Source organism: Megalobrama amblycephala, linkage group LG12 (assembly GCF_018812025.1).
Source record: "Megalobrama amblycephala isolate DHTTF-2021 linkage group LG12, ASM1881202v1, whole genome shotgun sequence".
Taxonomy (NCBI): domain Eukaryota; kingdom Metazoa; phylum Chordata; class Actinopteri; order Cypriniformes; family Xenocyprididae; genus Megalobrama; species Megalobrama amblycephala.
The window spans coordinates 5,592,871-5,608,017 of record NC_063055.1 but is presented as its reverse complement, the minus strand read 5'-3'; the positions used below and the strand labels follow the sequence as shown (position 1 = coordinate 5,608,017).

The 15,147-nt window shown below is 36.8% G+C and overlaps 1 protein-coding gene across 6 annotated transcripts in view; it reads right to left on the bottom strand.

The window, feature by feature from the left end:
• The window catches only part of LOC125279932, a 30,036-nt gene extending 15,360 nt beyond the window's left edge, over window positions 1-14,676 (bottom strand). The window contains exons 1-9 of one of the 6 annotated variants that reach the window (XM_048210149.1): window positions 14,432-14,676; window positions 14,302-14,343; window positions 14,173-14,214; window positions 10,816-10,857; window positions 9,694-9,735; window positions 4,301-4,702; window positions 3,892-4,065; window positions 3,034-3,306; window positions 2,681-2,722 (exon numbers count right to left, since the gene is read on the bottom strand). In XM_048210149.1, coding sequence (XP_048066106.1) covers window positions 2,681-2,722; window positions 3,034-3,306; window positions 3,892-4,065; window positions 4,301-4,702; window positions 9,694-9,735; window positions 10,816-10,857; window positions 14,173-14,214; window positions 14,302-14,343; window positions 14,432-14,477 — 1,105 coding nt within the window. In that variant the 5' untranslated portion in view covers window positions 14,478-14,676. The remainder of the gene's footprint in view (window positions 1-2,680; window positions 2,723-3,033; window positions 3,307-3,891; window positions 4,066-4,300; window positions 4,703-9,693; window positions 9,736-10,815; window positions 10,858-14,172; window positions 14,215-14,301; window positions 14,344-14,431) is intronic. The other 5 variants (XM_048210151.1, XM_048210150.1, XM_048210152.1 and 2 more) reach the window with 5 other exon arrangements.
• Between the last annotated feature and the right edge of the window lie 471 nt (window positions 14,677-15,147).

Sequence of the window (15,147 nt, the reverse complement as noted above, 5' to 3'; positions counted from 1 at the left end):
CAGGACTTGGCACTTAGACACAGTGCCAAAGCTACCAGTACTTGGTTTAAGGACCATGGTATCCCTGTTCTTAATTGGCCAGCAAACTCACCTGACTTTAACCCCATAGAAAATCTATGGGGTATTGTGAAGAGGAAGATGTGATATGCCAGACCCAACAATGCAGAAGAGCTGAAGGCCACTATCAGAGCAACCTGGGCTCTCATAACACCTGAGCAGTGCCACAGACTGATCGACTCCATGCCATGCTACATTGCTGCAGTAATTCAGGCAAAAGGAGCCCCAACTAAGTATTGAGTGCTGTACATGCTCATACTTTTCATGTTCATACTTTTCAGTTGGCCAAGATTTCTAAAAATCCATTCTTTGTATTGGTCTTGAGTAATATTATAATTTTCTGAAGGTGTTTTCACACCTATGGATCGCTTGTTTTGGTCCGAAACAGGGACTAAATTTGTTACAATGTTGCATTTTCTTCTTGGTTCGGTTCGCTTTCACATGGCAACATTTCAAAGCGTACCAAAATGCGTTTAGGCAAGTCACATGCGAGTAAAACTGCCCTCTTATTGGTCAGAGTTTTCTTTGCGTCATCCATCAAAATAATGATTGACAAGTTTGCTCCATGAGATTATTGTGGCTTTATTTGAAACTGTCGAGACACACGCAAACACTTTATAAATGTAGCCGTCTTTCCCGCTGTTAAATTATATACTACATTCATATTAATACTGCGGCAAATTCTTTCTCTCTCTCGGTCTGTCTCTGGTTTCCCAGCGCTGTGTAGTAGGCGACCTGTCAGCGTGTCGAAAGAGACTATATAGGCTACATTTTATAATGAAGCAGAGCAGGAAAAAGGCTTTTATAGGGTTCTCACACGGAGAAGTGCAATTACACAACAGCGGCGCTCGTTGGTTTACATCTGTGGTAAATAATGTGCTCACTCACAGAATCAGACACTACCGCTTTTTATATCGCATTTTCCGTAATGAATTATGATGTCATTTGGTTCGTTGGTCCGTTAACTGGGTCGGATTGCTTTCACATCTCAAGCGAACCACTCCAGAGTTCGTTTGAAAGCGTACCGAGACCATCTCTTCAAGCAGGTCTCGGTACGCTTGTTTGGTCCGCTTTTAGTACGCACCCGAGTGCGATTGCTGCTTTCACACCTGCCCAAATGAACCGCACCAAAGGGGGAAACGAACTCTGGTACGATTCAACCGAACTAAATGAGGCAGGTGTGAAAGCACCCTGAGATACTGAATTTGGGATTTTCCTTAGTTGTCAGTTATAATCATCAAAATTAAAAGAAATAAACATTTGAAATATATCAGTCTGTGTGTAATGAATGAATATAATATACAAGTTTCACTTTTTGAATGGAATTAGTAAAATAAATCAACTTTTTGATGATATTCTAATTATATGACCAGCACCTGTACAACTAAAGAATCCTGCAGTCACTTTACTACTTTCCCTTAGATTGCACAAAATAGTGATCAGTGATATAAATGCATATGATACTGTATTGATTAAATAAAATAAAGTTGTTTGTAAGCTTTTATGCATATGGTGGTGTGTTCTTTATGACCATTTTTTCTAAAATTACATCCTTTTTCAAAAAAAACAAGAAATATCACAATATATCACCTTTCTTACAGTATCACAATATATCGTATCGTAACCCCTGTATCGTATTGCCAGATTCTTGGCAATACACAGCCCTAGTCCTATCTATCATATGTTGCTGCCTCATTAAAAAAACTCCGCTATAAATTTAAAAGAAATGTCTTTTAATTTTATAGTATAGCCTATATTTATATATAAATATATTTAGTTTATGTAATAACTCAAACATTCGTGAAAAACAAGCCATGAGTCATGGATGAAGGAATCAGCTGGACTCCTTTTTATTTTGAATGTCTACCAAGCTAGTGAAGCTATTTTAATAGACATTTAATTCACAAACTTATAGGATAAACAAATAGGCCTAGGCTATGCATTTATTTATATTATGAAAAGAAAGTATTATGAAAAAAAGTCAGTTTCAGTTTTCATTTTAGGTAATTTAGCACTTTTCTTATTACTTGAATATCGGATTGGATCGGTATCGGCTGATACTGAATCCCAGGAATCGGTATCGGAAGCGAAAAGGCGGATCGGTGCATCCCTACTGCAAACACGTGTTATGAATAGAATCTCGCATATGCTTGTGACTGTAAATGTTTTTATTTAATATCAGTTGTTCTTGTTGCTTTTGTGCAATATATGAATAAAATGTATTTTTATATATACAGTATTATGTTTAGATATTTCTATTTTGCGGGAGTGCTGCAAATCATTTTATTCTCCCGCAGCCCGCACACATGAGTGTCTCACCGCACGTGCCCATCAAATCTTGTCCCGTGCCACACTCTGTTGTGTTGGGTCCTGCGGGTACAGGTCTCTAGAGTAAGGCTTGGGGTAATTTTCATTTTAAAGTGAACTAATCCTTTAACTAAATGTTAACTAATAAAAAATAAATTATACATTACATTATAATTATATAATTATACCTTTGATGTGTCCATGCTAGAAAGGTTCATTCATTTCAAATAGAAATAAAAAATAAATAAAATAAAAAATAATAATATTTTATTATCAAAAAGCATCAATGTGCAAAACTACAAATATGCTGACTTACTTTGTGTCGGGTAGTATGGTGTGCTCATGTTGCTGGATTGAGCTTCAATAAAACAAAGAAATGCATAGTATTTATTTATTTATTTTACTTTTTACCATTAATGAAATATTTAATTAATTTAATTAATTAATTAAGTTAAATTAAATAATGAGCATGTATTAGTATACCACTGTATTATTGCCATTAAACCATTACTGGGAAACCTCATTAATCACTCCACAGGACATGACAAAAACATAATATTTTAAAAGTGTTTAGATTACATTGACATTGAGGAGTCAAAATCCAACGTGCCAGAAAAACAGAGCATTAGAATTAAAATGCTTTTACAGTATAGTTATAGTATGTTTTACCAGATGGGTTGTAGGTGTAGGTCTCACTCTGCCGGTTCACCGCATGATTAATCTCGTGCACACAGGTGAAGGAAACAGGTGATCTCACTTTCACATCAAACACACACTTTTCATTTGAAGATAGCAGAGGATTCTTCAGTGTGTAGTTGTATTCACCCTTCAGTGACAGCTGGAAAGAGCTCTCAATGAATCTTCTTCCGAATGAACACATCACCATCACATGCTCTCTGTCCTGCATCTGCCTGAACACTGTGATGCTGGGCACTGGGGCATCTGAAACAAACAATCATGCTTATTATTAACTTTTTGGTTTTCAAACTGACAGTCAAGATGAAACTGTAAGAAATATAAATATTTAAAGATATATATTATTACACACACACACACACACACACACACACACTTTATACACAAGTGTAACAGGGACATACATTTACATTTGATACATAAAAAATGATAATTTTAATACACCACCACACACCACTCATATAGTGTTGTCAACAATATAGATATTTCGATATATATTGTTACTGAAATATCTGAAACAGATCCAATTCTCCTTTTCTGCAGTATATCGATACACCAAATTGAAACACACCTGCCTCCTCACTCGTCTCATTCACTCCATAATAACGTCTGTTAAGTCCTGAATTTCGGTGCAGGCTTGCGGGCACTGCCTATAATTTTACTCATTCGCACAGGTTTCGCGCCCACACCAAAAGTTTATTTAACGCTGTCTCTTGTCTTGTGATGCTTTGCAGATTCTGCTGTGTATTCATGTTATGAATGCTATACACTGCTATACATGGTTATTAAAATAGCGATGTTTCTGTAGTAAATAGTGAATAGTTGTCTTACTTTTTGTGGGGCAGAAGCCCCACTTTCTGTCCGTGTCGTAATCTTTTTCTGTGGAACACCACAGCAAACCATCTTTCCTGCCATCCACAGTGCATTCAGCATACCACTTGCCATTATACTTAAAAGGGAAATGGCATGGTTTCCCAAGTGAATTACCACCTATACTTGCCATGTCTGCAGAACATAAAAAAATGACATTAGGGGTTTAAGTTTGATTTAGAATGGTTTAAGAATTTGATCTAAACAACTAAAATGACAATAAGGAAACTGAAGTCTTTAACTTAGTTTAACAAATGGTAACATCATACAAGGAAATTCATAACATAGCATGTTACATTTTGGAAGCCATAATTATAAAGTCTTAATAAGTGTCCACATTTCCTAACTGTTAGGTGGATTTTTGTTATACCTTGATATCCACGAGAACACAAAATTTCTTTGGTCCCATAAATCAGCCAGCGACTCCAAGAACCTGTTCCTGTATACAACGTCAAACTTTGCTCGTAAGAATTTCCATGGTTCAGGTGCATTGGATGTCCTTTCAACCCAAATAAGGTCTCATCTTTACATTCCCAGGTTTGCTCTGGGCTGAGTTCATTGCAGGGCAGAAGGATAATTTTGTCCCAGTTTTCAATCTTCTTGGCTCCCAAGCAGAGACTAAAAGAGAGGCTGATGATTCGTGAAGAGGAAATCCATCTGAACTGCTGTGCCGTAGATGATATATCACATGGTGCCACCTGTACCACAGTAGTACTCACAACTATCACACATTTGTTGTGGTCCTCGTTGTAGATTAGGAAGGAGCTGGTGTCTGAATGGAAAATGATATCAGACACTGTAAAAGGCAACACATTCCATATGTAGCGAATTAACTCAAAGGGGAAATATTAATAATTATTCATAACTCAGTATGATTATTAATTACGATTAATTATGAATATGTAAATATGTTAATCAGATTAACTGGATATAGCTACATTAAGCTTAATATTACAATCAATTAACCTGTTGTCCAGGGAACACTCAGTTTTGATTGTTTATTAATTCTAAGAAATGTTCATTTCCAGGTTATGGAAAAATAACATTCTTATTGTACCGTGCTACTTAGAGCATGTAGTCAGGATCTAAATCACTTAAGAGGCAATTTATTAGCAGACGGAGTCAGAACCAAACAGGTATTGTGCACAGTCTTTATTAACTAACTCACAAACTCATAACTAAACTAACAAACACATAACATACAATGACACACATACGAAGGTCAGAATGAGTAATGATAGAGTTGAACCGGAAGAGGTACTGTTACTAGAGCTATAGGAAAAAGTCAAAGGCAATCTGGAAATCTGGTTTCTTCAGTAATAAAAACACCTTTGCTGACAAAGGTGAGTTTTACAAATCAATACTAAATCGTTGTTTAGTGTTAAAATGTACGATACTTGCAAGATGCCTTTAGGCTGAGGAACGTCGGATCTGCAGGTTGAGGATAAATCTTGAGGTTTTTGTCTGAAGTTAGATTGGTCGATTGCTGCTCGATTGCTGCTCGATTGCTCCTGTCTGCCTCGCTGCCTCTGCTCACTGCCTCGCTGCTGGTGGTTTGTGTCTCCGTATAGCTTTGTTTTCTCTTTTATTGAATCTCTTACTTTTATTTATTGTTGCTTATATTATTATTATTATTGCCTACCACATTAATCTGACGTCGCTAGCTTATAATCTTTGAATCTAAATCGCTGTTACAACGCGTTTGCATCTCGCTAGCTTGTTAACTTGTCATCAGTCTTGCGCGCTCCTCTTTCAACGCGTTCATCAAACAGCTGTGGTAACTCGGATCGGATCAGTCTACAAACACGGTGAGTCATGTCATCCTCTCCCAGAATTGTTTCCTGTTCCATCTGTCACATGTTCAGTATAACTCTCTCTGTCAGCGATGAGGGATTTACATGTCATAAATGTAGGGAAATAGTCAAGCTGACAGAGAGAATCTCAGAATTAGAGACACGCATCCAAACTTTAATCGAGGATAGTAAGAATGCAGGGGCTTCAGATACTGTTTTGGATGCGACTAGCTGTACATTGTTCGGTTCCGGCTGTAGAGCCCGCGCAGCAGGGCACTTGGGTAATGGTGAGGCGGCCTAGCTGCAGAAAACACCACTCTTCCGTTCCAATAAGAACATCAAACAGGTTCTCCCCACTCAGTGACGCACCCACTGAGAATCTTGTTGAAAGTGCCCTAGTTATTGGCGATTCTATTACACGGAACGTGAAAATAGAGACACCAGCCACCATAGTCACATGTTTGCCGGGAGCCAGAGCACCTGACATCAAAGCAAATTTAAAAGTGCTGGCTAATGCTAATCGTAAATATTCTAAAATTATTATTCACGTCGGCACAAATGATGTTCGACTTCACCAGTCGGAGATCACTAAAATTAACATTAAAGAGGTGTGTGAACTCGCAAATACAATGTCAGGAGAAGTAATTTGCTCTGGTCCCCTTCCTGTTCGTCAGAGTGATGAGATAGTTAGCAGATTATCATCACTCAATGGCTGGCTGTCTAAGTGGTGTCCGCAGAATAATATAGGTTTCATAGACAATTGGAAAAGTTTTTGGGGCAGACCTGACCTGTTGAAAAGAGATGGTATTCATCCGTCCCGGGATGGTGCTGCTCTTCTCTCTTGTAATATGGCACATAGTCTTAGAGCTGAAACATGACAAACTGGGGCCCAGGACAGGAAGCAGACAGACTGGCTAAACCGACCGTCTGCTAGCTGCCTCACATTACAGAAGTCAGATAAATCCCGACACATAGAAACTCTTACACCTAGATATTATCACATAGAGACTGTGTCTGTACCCCGAATTAGTAAAAACAAAAAACTTCCAAACCCATTCAATGGTAAAAATTTAATTGATGTTCAACAAATAAAAAATAGAGATAATAATGATAAACAAATGATAAAGCTTGGATTGTTAAATATTAGATCACTTTCTTCAAAAGCACTTATTGTAAACGATATTATCACAGACAATAATCTAGATGTGCTGTGTTTGACAGAAACCTGGCTAAAACCGGACGATTACATTACTTTAAATGAGTCTAGTCGTCAAGGTTATGATTATCGACACAATCCTCGTCAGAAAGGCAAAGGGGGAGGTGTTGCTGTAATTTATAATAATAATACGTACAACATTTTATTTATTAAAAAAACAAAGAGTGTATTTGCTGTCTTAGCCAATAGGCCTACAATTATCTTTTATAACAAGATTCTGTCCAAATGTAAACCTATTAAACGAAAGGAAAAACAATGGTTTATAAAATAAAGTATTTTTTCAAGATATTTTATTGTTTGCTGCATTGTTAAAAATACCGATATTCCTGAGAGGAAAAAAGATAAGTCGCATAGGCCTATATCCTACGTCGCATTTTATTATTACATTCAGAAATAATGATAATAAAGTTATCGGTAAATGAAGTAAAATGTAAAAATAGCATAGCCTATGCTTTGTTTATAATGTTTGTAAACATAAATTATGAACAAAACTGCCCTATATTATTTACCTATCCACTTATGTACTCCACAACAAAACCTCTAAAATTAACAGTTGGACTATTCAGGCTATAAAGTCAAGCCAAAATGAATAAAAAAAAGTATTTTCTTTTTTAACATTCCAGCTTCTATTGCTATATTCAAGACGAGAATCAAGTTTATTTATTGGAAACAAAATTAAATAACATGCAAAACAAATTCATTTAAAGTGTAATCTGTAGCCTACCTTTCTCATTCGGCACAAATCCAACTGTTTTCATTTTCGAGACAAATGCTAAAATATTATTTATTATATGAGCTTTACTTCATTGGCATTATCAATGTAAAACATCATCATGGGTGGTAAATGGCAGATTGTATTACAGAATTTAATTGCGCAGTGTAACGTTTGGTTGATTGTATTTTATTTTAATATTTAACAGGCTGCGATATCAAGTAAGCAATGCAAGAATTTGTGTGCGTGAGGCGCCGGCGCGACCACTGGATTTGTTTTCCTTCTATAAGACAGTAAACTGTCTCCGTAATTTATGGTCATACAGGTAAAAGCAAGACATCATTCATACATTTACAAAAGACACTCAAATAACAAAAACAAGCAGAATGTCTGTTTTCTTTTCTAGATCTTTGGAGTGCGCCACAAATAACCACTTTCATTTTGTTAATCTGTAGACCTAATTATTTAAGTTAAATATTTTGCGTAACCTATAGGCCTAGATATTGCCTTTTATTTTATATATGTTATGTTATGTAGGTAGGCCTAGTTTTCTCCGTACACAGAAGCGCTGCAGATGTGTGATGTGACGTTGAAAATTGTACTATCCTGCAATTTTCGCTGGTTTCAAAACGCAGAACAAGCTGCATATTACTTGACATTCAGTTTCACTTAAATGTAGACCTAATACTTGATGTTTTGTTTTTATCATCGGAAAAACTAATGCCAAAAATTATCGAGATCTAGGGGTGTGACGAGACGGGTAGCTCACGAGACGAGACGAGACTCGAGATTGAGTTCACGAGAACGAGACAAGACAAGATTTTTACACACTATTTTTAAGAAATCCTCAATGGCAAAATATATGACTAGAAAAATATTCTGCAGGTGCATTTGAAATGTTTTAAATAATCATTTCAGTTCTACTTTCTGAGTATGAATTATCATATGCAGTAAAAGACAACAATACTCAAGTATTGTAAAAGGTTTTGACATTAACTCAACTGACTGACTTCTCTCCTGTATGATTTCAGTCTCTTCAGACCTTGCTGTACATAATTTATGAGCTTCTACAACTTTTGACCTCCTAACTGAACTCCTTTCCACAAACTGATCATAGAAATAAAAACAGTATAAATAAAATTGGTAACACTTTACAATAAGGTCTCATTTATTAACTTACTGTTTGTGCTTAATAAGATTAAGAGAAAACTGGTATTCGTTTTCATGGTAACACTTTACAATAAGTGCAACCATAATCGCACTCTCTCAATATTCAAAGTGCAAATAAGACCAAATTTTTCTTTGATACAGAGCTAAGAGATGGTTACAACTACACTGCCCAGCCTAAAATAGCTTTCATATTGAGAGATAATTGTATTCATCAGGGAGCCGCTTTCAAAATGCGGGGTATTGAAATCGCATATTATTTGAATGCGCGCTCGCGTTTGCTTTCACTTTCGCGATCGCGCATACTCTGTAAATATGGAGCGGCGGCGACCGTTATCTGACTGAATTAAATGTTTTTTATTTAAATACAAAGCAAAACGCCAGTGGAGGCGTAATGTAATATTCTTTCCTAATCATCCTAACACTATGTCATGGCAATATCACGAGACTACTTTTCGCCTTGACGAGAAATCTTGTCACATTTTAATCTCGCGAGATCTCATCACACCCCTATCGAGGTCATGTCCATATATTGAGCCATAAGTCGATATATCGACTATCGCAACAGACCTAGTACGCTCCAGTGACAGCTTTGATATCTTTTTTCTGAGAGTTCAGGCAAACATTTCAGCCAAGGTTTACTTCAATTTTTAAATTGCACTTAAAAATATTTTTCTTAAAAAAAAAATGGGTGACAGTAAAATGTATATATTAAAAGTCAGTAGATGATGCCATTGAAGGGTAAACTGTTGTACCACTGACTGGTGAATGAGTACAAAAACACATCAAAAATTATATTGACTCTTGTCCTTGCACTTTAAAGTATTTTGAAAATGAACACTGACAGATTAAAGAGATTAGATCAGATAACGCACCTGTCACTGAAGTAGAAGTAGTTTGCCATGCATCAGGAGAAGCTGTACAAAAACACAACAAAATTATATTGACTGACTAATTTATGGTCATACAGGTAAAAGCAAGACATCATTCATACTTTTACAAAAGACACTCAAATAACGAAAACAAGCAGAATGTCTGTTTCCTTTTCTAGATCTTTGGAGTGCGCCACAAATAACCACTTTCGTTTTGTTAATCTGTAGACCTAACTAATTAACTAATGTTAACAAATGAAACCTTACTGTTTGTGCTTAATAAGATTAAGAGAAAACTGTTATTCGTTTTCATGGTAACACTTTACAATAAGTGCAACCATAATTGCACTCTCTCAATATTCAAAGTGCAAATAAGACCAAATTTTTCTTTGATACAGAGCTGAGATGGTTTCAACTACACTGCCCAGCCTAAAATAGCTTTCATATTGAGAGATAATTGTATTCATCAGGGAGCCGCTTTCAAAATGCGGGGTATTGAAATCGCATATTATTTGAATGCGCGCTCGCGTTTGCTTTCACTTTCACGATCACGCGTACTCTAAATATGGAGCGGCGGCGACCGTTATCCGACTGAATTAAATGTTTTTTATTTAAATACAAAGCAAAACGACAGTGGAGGCGTAATGTAATATTCTTTCCTAATCATCCTAACACTCTGTCATGGCAATATCACGAGACTACTTTTCGCCTCGACGAGAAATCTCGTCACATTTTAATCTCACGAGATCTCATCACACCCCTATCGAGGTCATGTCCATAAATCATGCGGTAAGTCGATATATCGACTATCGCAACAGGCCTAGTATGCTCCAGTGACAGCTTTGATACCTTTTTTCTGAGAGTTCAGGCAAACATTTCAGCCAAGGTTTACCTCAATTTTTAAATTGCACTTAAAAATATTTTTCTTAAAAAAAAAATGGGTGACAGTAAAATGTATATATTAAAAGTCAGTAGATGATGCCATTGAAGGGTAAACTGTTGTACCACTGACTGGTGAATGAGTACAAAAACACATCAAAAATTATATTGACTCTTGTCCTTGCACTTTAAAGTATTTTGAAAATGAACACTGACAGATTAAAGAGATTAGATCAGATAACGCACCTGTCACTGAAGTAGAAGTAGTTTGCCATGCATCAGGAGAAGCTGTACAAAAACACAACAACATTATATTGACTGACTAATTTATGGTCATACAGGTAAAAGCAAGACATCATTCATACATTTACAAAAGACACTCAAATAACGAAAACAAGCAGAATGTCTGTTTCCTTTTCTAGATATTTGGAGTATGCCAAAAATAACCACTTTCATTTTGTTAATCTGTAGACCTAACTAATTAACTAATGTTAACAAATGAAACCTTACTGTTTGTGCTTAATAAGATTAAGAGAAAACTTTTATTCGTTTTCATGGTAACACTTTACAATAAGTGCAACCATAATTGCACTCTCTCAATATTCAAAGTGCAAATAAGACCAAATTTTTCTTTGATACAGAGCTGAGATGGTTACAACTACACTGCCCAGCCTAAAATAGCTTTCATATTGAGAGATAATTGTATTCATCAGGGAGCCGCTTTCAAAATGCGGGGTATTGAAATCGCATATTATTTGAATGCGTGCTCGCGTTTGCTTTCACTTTCGCGATCGCGCATACTCTGCAGTGGTGGAGCCAGGATTTTTTCATAGGGGTGGCCAGGCAGGGGCCAGCAACCAGTCTGGGGTGGCACAGAAATCTTCATTATTTTAAGAAAAAAATTAGTCTGACTATAATGTACTGGGCTGTGCCTACAACACAACTGAATACAGTTAATTTGTTCTTAATTGTAATTGAGAAAGTGAATTAGATCATGGAAGGCAGAGTGAATTTGACCATTAAAAAAAAAATAATTCCTCATCTGCAGGCATATTAATAAAGGGGCTCACACTATAGCTAAATTTCAACTTGTTCATTCAGCTTGTTCTGGTTCTCAAAACCCCTAATAGCATGTTCTCCATGAAAGAATAGTGAGCCAAATTTCCTCCAGAAAGATGTGAGCGACTGATACTGTCATACAGAAAATGATTCCTTCATCTTCATGGATGAGACATGCAGATACTGTAGTTCAAAGATTATTTAACCTTCATTGAATTTATGTATAATCAATGAACTGTTCAACAATTCCGAGTTTGTCTGTTTCAAAAACTAACCGAAAAAGTAAACACTATGGGCCCTATTTTAACGATCTAAACGCAAAGTGTAAAGCGCACGGTGCAGGTGCACTCAGGGCGTGTCCAAATCCACTTTTGCTATTTTAACGACGGAAAAACGGTCCGTGCGCGGGGGCGCATTTTTAAAATGGGTTGTCCCTATTCTCTTAATGAGTAATGGGCGTAACATTCAATAAACCAATCAGAGTGTCATCTCCCATTCCCTTTAAGAGCGAGATGCGCTTGCGCCATGGCGGATTGCTATTTACATGGCGTACACGCGATGAGTCAGTTAATATATATGTGTGTGTATTGGCACGATTGTTCAATTAATTAGCCAATTTCGTTCATCATTATAAGTAGTAATAGGCTGAATTGAAAATAGGTAGCCTAATTCTAATACACGCAATGACTATTCATCATTACATTTTTATATTTATGTAGCCTACACAATAATATTCTTTTACACTGTAATCCTTTTGTTTTTAATATTTGGCATGTTTGTGTGATGCGCATCCCTGTGTGTAATAAACAAAGTCAACGCGCACTGTGGACGCGCCCAGAGGCGCAGTTTCTACCAACGCTCTCTAACAAAAAAATATTGCGCCATTGACTTTAGACTTTAGACCAGGTTTGAGTTGGTCTATGGCGCAGTCTATTTTCAGCTCCTTAAAATAGCAATGCGCGGGCAATGCGCCTGAACACACCTCTTTTTTAGACCAGCACGCCCATGGGCGCACTAACTGGCGCAAATGCATTTACTAATTTAAGGACGTGGCGCTGAACGGGAAAACGCGAATGGCGCCGAACGCAAACTAGCAAACACACTTGCGCTGCGCCTTGCGTCGCATTGCGCCGGGTGTATTATAGGGCCCTTTATGTTCAACTTCCTATATTTTCAAAATAAATCATTGCAACAGTTGGAAAAAGGAAAAAATGTGTTCTCTTTTGAATTCCCATTTGCAAGATGCGGAAGTTAACGGCACATAAATGTCAGAATGTAAAATGTATTATTTTATGCATTTAAATGTGATACATTTTTGTTTGTACTTTATAAATTAACTCAAATTTTGCATCTTCTAATACAAATGCACAGTTCTCACATTTATGCATTAAAAAATTACATATCAGCTTGTGCCTTATATTGTGATCTCATATAGAATATTTTAGTCCAGAGACGTGACGCATAGACAGTATATATATATATCAAATAGGCCTACATACCTGCATGCACAGTTTTAACGTAGTTTTAATCGTCTTTTTGGTTATTTCATGACTTAGACGACAGAATTACGACGTTGCATGCTCGTAGTTTCTTTTGTTTATATTGAGTAATATACAGCGCCCCATATTTGCGCGTGATTGAAAAGTGCGCGGTCTTGCAACCCACCAGTTGAGAAACATTGACATCAGCTATAGTGTTCGCCGTTCACTGTTCTGCTGAAGCTCATTTGGCACCTGTACCATTTCTGCGTGCGTTTGACTGGCGGCTGCATGGCGCTGAGGCGAAAATGGAGTGCGCGTCTGAAAAGTCTCACGTTTTTTGTGGTCTTAAAGAGATGGTTCTGCGTTTGAATAAACGCAATTCTTGTCAACAAAAAAAGTAGACAGAAACAGCACTTGTGAGCGGGGTGGCCAAAGGGGTGGCCAAGCTTAGGCCAAGGGTGGCCACGGCCACCCCTGGCCACCCCCTGACTCCGCCCCTGGTACTCTGTAAATATGGAGCGGCGGCGACCATTATCCGACTGAATTAAATGTTTTTTATTTAAATACAAAGCAAAACGCCAGTGGAGGCGTAATGTAATATTCTTTCCTAATCATCCTAACACTATGTCATGGCAATATCACGAGACTACTTTTCGCCTCAACGAGAAACCTTGTCACATTTTAATCTCGCGAGATCTCATCACACCCCTATCGAGGTCATGTCCATATATTGTGCCATAAGTCGATATATCGACTATCGCAACAGGCCTAGTACGCTCCAGTGACAGCTTTGATATCTTTTTTTCTGAGAGTTCAGGCAAACATTTCAGCCAAGGTTTACCTCAATTTTTAAATTGCACTTAAAAATATTTTTCTTAAAAAAAAAATGGGTGACAGTAAAATGTATATATTAAAAGTCAGTAGATGATGCCATTGAAGGGTAAACTGTTGTACCACTGACTGGTGAATGAGTACAAAAATTATATTGACTCTTGTCCTTGCACTTTAAAGTATTTTGAAAATGAACACTGACAGATTAAAGAGATTAGATCAGATAATGCACCTGTCACTGAAGTAGAAGTAGTTTGCCATGCATCAGGAGAAGCTGTACAAAAACACAACAAAATTATATTGACTGATATCCTTGTACTTTAAGTGTAAGTGCAAAGTGTATAGATTAAAGTTAATGCACCTGTTGTTGTATAGTAATCTGGGTCCCATGCATCAGATGCATCTGTACAAAAACACAGGAAAAATTATATTGATTCCTGTCCTTACACATAGTTGATAAAATCTGAGGCAAAGAAATGTGATCCACTTACTGAAAGCTGACCAAAGGACCAATAAAGGGATGTAAAGCAGGTTCATGCTGTCATAGATTAGAGAGCTAAAGCTTTCTGAGACACATCCTGGCAGAGACTTAAATTTTAATACAGAGGAACTGAAAGTCTATTAAATGTTACCAAGAAAAATTCAGAGTAGCTGTGAAAAGCAGAAATGGCTCTTATGGCAAACATTAACTTTATACTTTCTAAACATTGCTGCTGGGTTTCCAAAATCAGGCTGATTTTACAACCCCATCGCCAGAAAAGTTGGAACATTTTGTAAAATGCAATAAAATCAAGAATCTGTGATTTGTTAATTCTCTTTTATTTAACTGACAGAAGTAAAAGAAAAGATTTCCAATGTTTTCACTGACCAACTTAATTGTATTTTGTAAATATAAACAAATTTTGTACACTCTAAAAAGTTTGAACATGTTTACTACTGTCACATCACCTTTCCTTTTAGTTACAATTTTTAATCATTTGGGAACTGAGGATACTAATTGTGGCAGTTTTGATAAAAGACAGCTGCTCAACAGACCATGGTCATCATTGTCTGATTCTCCTTTTCTTGATTGGCCATTCATTTTTGATAGGAGTCAGATCTGCAAGCAGGCAGTCAGACATCCACTCTGTGGTGTAGAGTGTCTAAGAAACCACTGTGTTTTAGCACGTACAGAATGAGGCCTGGCATTGTCTTGCTTCCTAGGAAA